The 9,790-nt window shown below is 41.1% G+C and overlaps 1 protein-coding gene across 1 annotated transcript in view; it reads right to left on the bottom strand.

The window, feature by feature from the left end:
* LOC107104244 (desmoglein-2-like) overlaps positions 1-9,015 on the bottom strand; it is a 25,787-nt gene extending 16,772 nt beyond the window's left edge. Inside the window, exons 1-4 of the mRNA XM_015404206.1 lie at positions 8,879-9,015; positions 3,009-3,137; positions 926-1,081; positions 207-348 (exon numbers count right to left, since the gene is read on the bottom strand). Of these exons, the coding sequence (XP_015259692.1) occupies positions 207-348; positions 926-1,081; positions 3,009-3,137; positions 8,879-8,935 (484 nt within the window). The 5' untranslated portion in view covers positions 8,936-9,015. The remainder of the gene's footprint in view (positions 1-206; positions 349-925; positions 1,082-3,008; positions 3,138-8,878) is intronic.
* Between the last annotated feature and the right edge of the window lie 775 nt (positions 9,016-9,790).

The raw sequence follows: 9,790 nt of genomic DNA, 5'->3' as shown, positions 1-9,790 counted from the left end.
GATGGATGGATGATGGATGGATGGATGGATGATGGATGGATGGAAGGATGGATGATGGATGGATGATGGATGGATGGAAGGATGGATGGAAGGATGGATGATGGATGGATGGATGAATGATGGATGGATGGAAGGATGGATGATGGATGATGGATGTACTTTAGGCTATTATCTAACGGTGCATAAAAGTGAATCAACAGAAGTACCTTTCTCGCTGCCCTCGCTGACATTGCCTCTATGCGTAACGAATATGGGATCGTTATCATTTTGGTCCAGTATCTCTACTCTCAAGGGAATATTTTCGTCCTCTGCCAGATCCCCATCAGGGAATCTCGCCATTCCAGTGAGCTGCAGAAATAGGAAGAATCAGGGACAGAATCAGGCTTTGACTATCCAGCCCAGTGATCAACTCCAGGACCAGTCATGCATTATTCATTATTCATGTTGGAAATAATGATTTAGTACTTTTAGTTCACAATTAAATAAACTCGTTAATCAAACTCCAATTCAACTAATCATCAATTTTAGGTCAGTGATAAATGTCTAGAGCTTTAACTTCTTTGCTTAAGTTGATGCTTAAAGCAAAACACTTATAATGAATATCATACGTAAATATATTTTACGAGCTAACTGACATTAATACTCGAACCTAATCTATTTTTATTCCGGCTGAAATTCAGGAACCATAGACCTGAGGGGATGTTGCTGCATTCATGCTTGTTTTGAGGGATTGCTGTAGAGTCAATCCAATATCCCCTGTCTACATCATTAGTCAATGACTGGATGAATCAGCTGGTTTTCCTTCGATAGAAACTGCCTGGATGATCTGATTGAATTGTCTCTGAAATGCGACCTGAGATGACGTGTTGTGAATTAGTGCTAAATAAATAAAGTGAATTGAATTGTTTTACATCGTTCTACTCACGTTGAAGTACGGGTATTGTTCCCTGTCCACCTTTCTAGTGATTGTTATGAATCCGGTTTGTTGGTCCACCTTAAATAATCCGTAAGGTGGTTCATTAACTCCGGGTCCTTTCAGGGAATATTCCGGCTTTCCACGATCATTGTTGTCGGACCGAATCTAAAACCAAAACAGACAACATATTTCAAATATCCTTCTCAGAGAGAAGAGTTTTATTTATTACTGTATCACCTTGGATTGGCCCACTATGTTGGATCAAAGACTGAACTACCTAGAGATAAATAAATAGACTAATTCCCAGCAGGTTCATGGCAGCTCTCAGAGGAGACGGGATCCACAGCTGGAGTCCATTAAATGTGACCTCTCTGGCGCAGTAAAAGGCTGCACCTTCTAAAAAAACCTCGGCCAAATCACAGTCTGCCTTCTCTCATCCAGGACTGTTTCAGAGAAAAGAATCTATGAGACATCAATCCCTGAAGTCCCGCCAACATGAAATTTTTTGACCACCTCTTTGACTTCAGTCTGGGTGATGGTGAACGGGTCTGGCGCGGAGACCACCAACTCTGCCTCCCCCAGGGAGGATACATCAACCAGGTTGAGGAGATCCTCAACGAGCTCCCTGCTTCCAATGAAAACAGTGTTATTAAAGCCCTGCTTCCCCGTCTGGAGGCGCCGGACGGTTTGAGGGCCAAGCAAGTTAGGATAGAATGGAGGTGGAGATCCATAGATGGATCGGTGCTCCTTCTCTAATGCAGACACTGCTCCATCTGCTGTGGTTCAGAGAGCTAAGAGAAAAAAGGCAAAGCTTTGATTTAACGGTCAGTCTACGTTCCTCCCCTCACCTATGGTCATTAATCTGGATCAGGACCCAAAGAACCAGATCCTGGATCAAAGCTTCCTCTGCAGAGAGGCTGGGCTCTCCCTTAGAGAGAGGAGAGCTGGGTCATCAGAGAGAGACTCAGAGTAGAGCTGCTTCTCCTCTAGAGGAGTCAGCTGAGGAGGATCAGACATCTTTATCTGATGTTATCTGAAGGAGGTTTTCCCACAATGTAAGAAATATCCGCAGTGCATGACAGTGCAGCTCTAGGCCCTTCCAGTGCAGGTCTGGGTCCAGACAGTGTAGGTCTGCATTCAGGGTCCTGACAGTGCAGGTCTGGGTCCTGACAGTGTAGGTCTGCAGCCANGGTCCTGACAGTGCAGGTCTGGGTCCTGACAGTGTAGGTCTGCAGCCAGGGTCCTGGCAGTGCAGCTCGGGTTCCTGACAATGCAGCTCTGCATCATGACAGTGCAGGTCTAGTTCCTGACAGTGCAGCTCTGGGTCCTGACAGTGTAGGTCTGTAGCCAGGGTCCTAGCAGTGCAGCTCGGGTTCCTGACAGTGCAGCTCTGCATCCTGCCAGTGCAGCACTAGATCCTGATAGTGCAGGTCTAGGTCCTGACAGTGCAGGTCTGCAGCCAGGTCCTAACAGTGCAGCTCTGGGTCCAGACAGTTTAGGTCTTCAGCCAGGGTCCTGACAGTAAATATCTGGGCCCTGACAGTGCAGGTCTGGGTCCAGGTAGTGCAGGTCTAGGTCCTGACAGTGCAGGTCTGGGTCCTGACAGTGTAGGTCTACAGCCAGGGTCCTGATAATGCAGGTCTAGGTCCTGACAGTGCAGGTCTGGGTCCAGACAGTGTAGGTCTGCAGCCGGGGTCCTGACATTGCAGCTCTGGGTCCTGCACTCCTGCAAACACTCACCTGAAAACTCCTCAGATCTGCCACCTGCCTGATCACCCTCTGTCTTTCACTACTGAAACTGTAAGCTTCCTCATCCAAATCAACTCATCAACTGATCTGTTACTAGATCCCCCGAAGCACTAACTACTCTTCCACTCTTCTATTGCGGAACCGGGACTCCCTACCCTGATCACCTGTCTGCTGTTCCTTATTTTTCAATAAACCTTTTTTAACCTTCCTTTGATCTGTAATTGCTTAATTATGACGGTACAACTTTTTTTTTGAAAGCTTTTTTTTTTTTTAGGTTAAAAGTTTCCCTTTGCTTTTTGACCCCATAGTGACTTTTAAATGATGTGGAAGTGAAGTAAATGACCTTTGCAATGTACTTCAAATGGCTGTAATCAGTGTTCTCCATCAATTTAGCAGGAGGAAGGATCCAATTCCTTTTGGTTCTCTTCAGTGTTTTAGTTTTCTTCTCTTCTGCATCAACACTCACAATCACCTGAAACAGAAATTCCATTGTTGAGATTAGTACAATATCTTTGAAATGAAAAAACCTTTGGCTCATTTTTACACTCTCCTTATAGTTAGAATATTATTAAAACATTTATTTATAAAGGCATTATTTAGATTAATTTAGTCTTTATGTCTATTAATAATGATGGGTTTTTTTTGCCTACAGACAATAAAAACATTCAATATCAAAATCCAACACTATGCAAAAAAAAAAGGAAAGTTCGTTTAATAAAAGCTGTTTATTAACTCTTTAAAGGTTGCTGTAACTTAAACCTGACAAATGAGCCTGATTAGAAAGAAGAAACCATTGATGGTTCAGAGACTATCCAACCGGTGAATATGATAGAATACCAAACAGAGTTAAAGTGCCTGTATTAAAAAAAAAATCACCACGTAATGAAAAACCTAAATGAGTTTCTATGGTTAGACTTTAAAATTCTGAATGAATTAAAACATATTTTAATCAGCATTACTTTAACATTACAATGTAAAGTAAAAAAAATACAGATAGTCTGTAACCAAAGAAACAGCTTTGAAATGTTTTCTTTTCACAGATTTTTTCATCATCACTAAACGGCATGCTGTGCTGCTGTAAAATTTTGGTATGTGGTGAGCAACAAGTTGGGGCAGCGCCGTGTCCAACCACAAAGAAATTCATTGTCTGGATGATACTAATTATTTTTGATGTTTTTTTTAAGACCATAAGGCCATAATAAAAAAGGAGCTTGAATGAAACAAAAGTAACAAGAATATTTTTAAAATGTAAGGAGTAAAAAGTAGTCTGAAAAATAATTACTTCTGTAAAGCATAGATAGCCAATATTTCTACTTAAGGTAACAAAGTAATTGAACTTTGTTACTTGACGGCTCTGAGAGGAAATGTTACATTTTGGAAAAACTGGAACAAAATGTAAGAATGATATTTTAAAATACTGTAATTGGTCCATGGATGTGATCACATTTAGCAGCATTTATTATAAAATGTTGATGTAGTCATGTAGCTCATCATCATCAGCTAATCTTACAGCAGCTCTGATGGTGCTGATGATTCTCAGTCATCCAGGTCAGAGTCATTCCAAAAAAGTTAAATCAATCCACTGGACTTTGTTTCCAAGTTTGAAGACGTTTCTCTTTCATCCAGCAAGCTTTTTCATTTCAAAATGTCAGAAATAGCGTTGAGTTCCAGGTTTTATCCAGCAGCCCAACAAAGCCTCCCAAACTCCCAGACCCAATCTGAGCAGAATGGTGTCTGCTTTTTGTGTATGCAGAGGGGGGGGACTCAGATTTCAGACTTCAAAAACCTACAGTGCAGCGATAGAGATGATTCCTTCCCGCTATTATCGCAGCCCCAACCCATTTACAGTAAAGTGGACCACGCCTATTCAGCCAGGCCAACTATTCCCTTTAATTACCCCCCTTTCAGAGACATAGACAGGTATGGGGCATTGCAGGCCAACTATTCCCTCTAACGACCCCCCTTTCAGAGACATAGACAGGTATGGGGCATTGCAGGCCAACAAAGAAGCCAAATGACCCCCATTCCAAAGGGGGGGACCCGTTCATCCGTTTCTATTTGCATGTTTTCTGAACATAAACAAGGCTTTGTTGGGCTGCTGGATAAAACCTGGAACTAAACGCTATTTCTGACATTTTGAATTGAAAAATCTTCCTGGATGGAAGAGAAACGTCTTCAAACTTGGAAACAAAGTCCAGTGGATTGATTTTGAACTTTTTTGAGAGCTCTGATCGTACTGCTGATGCTGCAGATTATGTAACAGGGTCACCCCCTCATTTTGAAATAGACTCACCCCTTTTAGTTTTGGGGGAAGACCATGACCAGGTGGTCAAAAAGTTGATTGCTTTTGTTAAATGAAAAAAAGCAACTATGGTCATCAAAATAACTTGACCCTGTCAAAAAATAATCTATGAAAATATGTTAACGAAAGTCAGACATTGCTTCCCAGCCAAGCTTTAATAACATTATAAAAAAAATAAACTCCTGAAACAGACCTGGACTAAAAAGATGGTTCCTCTAGAAAAGACTGAAAATAATGTGATCAAAGGGACACATTACATCCACTAATCAGCATCACAGGTTCCCACCATATAGTAATCAGTCAGTGGGCCTCTATAGGGTTACAGCTAGTCACTGGGCTGTTTGGTGACACGGTGCGTACCACACTCAACATGGACCAGAGGGAACCATGGAAACAGTTGTCTCAGGAGATTAGAAAGGACTCGGCTGCGGGAGGAAAATTAATGATGAATCTAGAGAGACGATAATAGGAACGGAAACAAAATAACCCAGAAAAGCTACTAAAGAGATCAAAGGAGCTGCAGGAACATCATTATCATCATTGTTGTGGATTTAATGGGAGACGCCAAAGAGGGAACCATTGATAACAAAACCATAAAAATACAGACTGGAATTCACCAAACTACATGTTAACAAGCCACAAAGCTTCTGGGAGAACATCCTACAGACAGAGGAGACAAACATGGAGCTTTTTACCTACAACCATGTTAGAAATATTTTATTTATACTCTTACTTTCTTTGTGTTTCATGGGTTGTGTTCTAATGAACTATTATGATGTATAATGTGTGATTCATCTTTTATTAACTCTTGCTTAAGATTGTTCCAGATGGGTTGCAACGGATGGGTTGTGAAGGAGGCCTGAACATCCTCTATCCCATGCTGGGTTGTAAAAGAGACCTGAAAAGCCTCTATCACATGTTTCTTCTAAACATGTGTTCTTGGAATAATTCAATTGTAAAACAACCACATGCTTTGTTTTAACATATGTGCTGAGGTTTAAAGTAAGATCCTTTTGTTTCCCCCTTTCCCTTTAGTTAAACCTCAGCTTGTGTAATTAGGGACATCCCATTTTCTTCAATAAATGGCAAGGAGAAAGCTGAAGACTGCAGAGTGGGTTGGAGATTTATAAACTCTGCAGTCTCCTTCATATTCTCCTCGCAAGTAACTGAATTAATTGTCTCTGTGCTTTCTTTCTTTCCCTGTATGTATGTATGTATGTATGAGGTTTTAGGTGCTTAGACCTGACAAACCATCAGCTCCATGTCTACAGATCAAGAAAAGATTGCTGCCCTACTGTGAGACATGGAGGAGGCTCTGTTATGCTCTGGGCTGCTTTGCTTCATCTGAATCTCTGCAGGATCCAATGCAATCTGCAGACTATTGTAGAGAGAAATGTGCTGCAGGGTCAGAAAGGTTGGTCTCAAAAGCAGCTCATGGGTCTTCATCAGGATAAGGAGCCAAAACACAGAAACAGCCGAGAACAGCTGGGAAAACACTGGACTGTTCTGAAGGGGCCCCCAGAGCTTCATCATACTCAGTGTTAGGTTTATTCTTTATACATGATGTGCATTGTTATTCTGTTAGCCAGATTAGACAGAGTAGAAGGCCTTCCTTCACATTGTGGATGTCACTGTGTGTACGGAGGTCATCTAATCAGGACAGCCTTCGTGTCTTTAAGAATACAGAGGATATGGGCACATCTTGGAGCCGGTCTGATAGAGGAGAGCTATCTGTAACCCTGAGGCATAGAGGCAAGCTGCATGAAGTTCAAGACATGGATGGTGTGTCAGTTTCTGATACGGACAGCTAAACATCCACATGATGCAACACATAGACTCATGAGCTATAAGAAGCAGGAGATGACCTTGTTCGGGGCTCAATCTTTGCTGGACGCTCGCGGACGTGATTTTTGAGCCCACAGCTGTGCAAGCTCCAAGCATTTTTCTCTGTCCTGTAACAACCTGATCTGGAATAAACTTTGTTACTTTTTTATTCCTGTTTTATTGTGCTTTTTATATGGTTTTACCCAGTTTGAGTTAACAGTAGTAAATAACTTGCTCCCAGGAAAAGAACCGGTGGGGAAGTCCCGAGGCGCAACTGCTTTTTAGGGGACATAACTTCCTCATTTATCATCAGCATCTATGGAAGGAGCTGAAACAGGAAAGGCAGCCTGAGACTCCTGGATGAGGAGTGGAGCAGAATAGCTGCTGGGCGGAGCAGAGGACTGATTGACAGGAACAGAAACCAATCATGGCAGAGATTGACTCTGAAGGCTGGGAACTAAAGATGAAGTTCAGGGAACCATCATTTCTAAACAGGTCTGTTTTTTAAATAATCAAGCATAGTTAAAAAGCAACATCTGACTTTCATCTGTTTGTTTTCATAAAATTATATTTCTTATTAACACTTTTATAAACTTCAAAGGGAGTGGCAGCCTAGTGGTTAGGGCATAGGACTTTGAATCCTCAGGTTGTGAGTTTGATCCCCCACTGCCACTCTGGGTCCCTGAGCAAGACCCTTAACCCCACACTGCTCCCTGGGCACCACACAATGGCAGCTCACTGCTCAGATTATTCTGTGACCATGGTTGGTTTTTAATTAAATGAAGGGTACCAACAGTTTTATCCACTTTTGTTAAACATATACACCAACATTTTGAATAAGGATCCCCATTAGCTGTTGCCATGGCAAACAGCTAGTCTTCCTGGGGTCCACATTTAAAACATTCAATAAAAGGCACAGTCACATATATTAAATTTTAAAAAATGTCATTTCTCAACACAGTAGTTTAGAAATGATCAGAGAATGCATACAAGAACAAGCAAAATAAAACAGCCAATGAAACAAAAACCCTTCAGGAACCAAATGGAGTCTCAGATTCTGTTTAACAGATAATTTGCTGAGTGTTGCAGATGCATTGAGGTAGAGTCCATGTTTGGTCTTTTTTAAAGCAAACAGGAAGCACAGAGAAAGTTAGAATCAGTCAGACATGCTTTATGTTTCACCCTTTTTGTGATTTTCTTTGGAAGCCGAATACCAACAACGACATTAATCCATCAGAGTCAAAGAAGAGAAAGAAAGGCTTCCTAAACCAACAGCCTGCAGCACAAAACGAAGAAAAACTGTCTGCAGCAGAACACATAGAGCTAGTATTCATAATTTCTATGGTTCAATAAATGTTTTTAATTAATGTTAGATCCAATCCCACCCACATAAAAAGCTGCATATTCTGTAAATCAGATCTGAGCTCCTATGCATTTTAGATTCTAGTGCTGCTTGTGAATCCTGCAGAGGTTCTGAGCCGAATGCTCTGTAGGGACAGACAAAACTTGGCTTAAGTCCTGGGACTTTATCGCTGAATGGTTATCGCGCTTCTTTAGAAGAAGTTTCTGCATACAGATGGCGCTTACAGAACTGTTTCAGAGGATTGTGATTGCACTGCAAAAAAAAAAAATCTAAATCAGTCACTTTCTCTTAAATTAGAGCATTTTTTTTTTTGCCATTGAAACAAGACATTGTATGTCTAAAATAAGAGAACATAAACTGCAGTCTCTAATTTCAAGTGAATAATATCTTAATATCTTATTTTAAGGGTAAAAATGGTAATTCCATTGTCAGATCATCTTATTTTCCTTCTCATATTGAAAGTAAATACAGCTATTTCAAGACATGTTTACTGATTTTCCAAACGTTTTTGACTGACTGATAGGATACATTCTTTTTAATATGAGAGAACAGGTTTGTTTGACTTTAAATTGAGCAAACAAGAAAAGAGCATTTAGCATTTTTGATATGAGGAGTTTAATCTGGAAAGTCTCGTCTGTTGAGAAATAAACCATTAATCTCAGAGTGCAGAGAGTCATAGTTGATCAAAGTTAAAGTAACGAGCAATTAGATTATTTGGACTCACCAAGAAAAGCACTGTTAGAAATAGCAGTTTCATTCCTGACGAAGTTAATGGACTCATGACTGCATGGAGTCAGCTTAACCTTCTCAGACTGGAAGCTAAAACAGGGGCTATCAGGCTTTTTGTGCTTTTACAAAGTAAATCCCACCCCTTCCATGGCTGCATATTAAGCAACTGTTTCACTTCTGTGCCGCATTAATGCTCTGAGCCTCTAACTGTCACATGCTTGCATGTTTCTCATAGGTGTGTCAGCTGTAAACTTTAAAAAGTACAGGAATTGCCCGAGGGTTGAACACCTGCAAGGTTCAAAAGGACGGAGCATGAAATGACAGAAAATGAAAAGGAACAAAAAAAAAGTACATTTATTATTTTAGTTGTTTTCTGAGTCAGAAGCATAATTCATTACAAAAGATTCAGCTGACGAACCAAAATGATGGGTAGTTTAGCAGACCTACATTAACACAATGTTCCTTTTCTGTTAGGAGACTGTAATTGTAATGATATTTAAAACCTGATTGCATAGAGAGAAAAACAGATTCACTCATAATTCATTTGATTCAAAAACAAGAACTGCAGATATTGTTTCACTGTTTTCACTTTGGACACCCATCCGATCCCGCCCTTTGGTAGAGTACTCCATGTCTGCTTGACATGATAGGGAGTCTGCTTCCAGCAGGATGACCACTCCACAGCTAAGTCTCTAAACTCTTGGGGAGGACTAGTGTCTCTTACAGTCGTTGGATGCAGAAGTCTGCCCTCCAACTGGTTGTTTGCCAGTTCAAACCCAAGTTACAGCAGTAGACATTCAAAATGTCCCCACTTTCATTGAAGGGTCCTTGGATGGTCCTTGGCTGGTCCTAGGCTGGTCCTTGGCTGGTCCTTGGCCGGCCCTTGACTGGTCCTAGGCTGGCCCTT

Source organism: Cyprinodon variegatus, unplaced genomic scaffold, assembly GCF_000732505.1.
Source record: "Cyprinodon variegatus isolate N-32 unplaced genomic scaffold, C_variegatus-1.0 Scaffold1665, whole genome shotgun sequence".
NCBI classification, from domain to species: Eukaryota; Metazoa; Chordata; class Actinopteri; order Cyprinodontiformes; family Cyprinodontidae; genus Cyprinodon; species Cyprinodon variegatus.
This window is presented reverse-complemented; position numbering and strand designations above follow the sequence as displayed.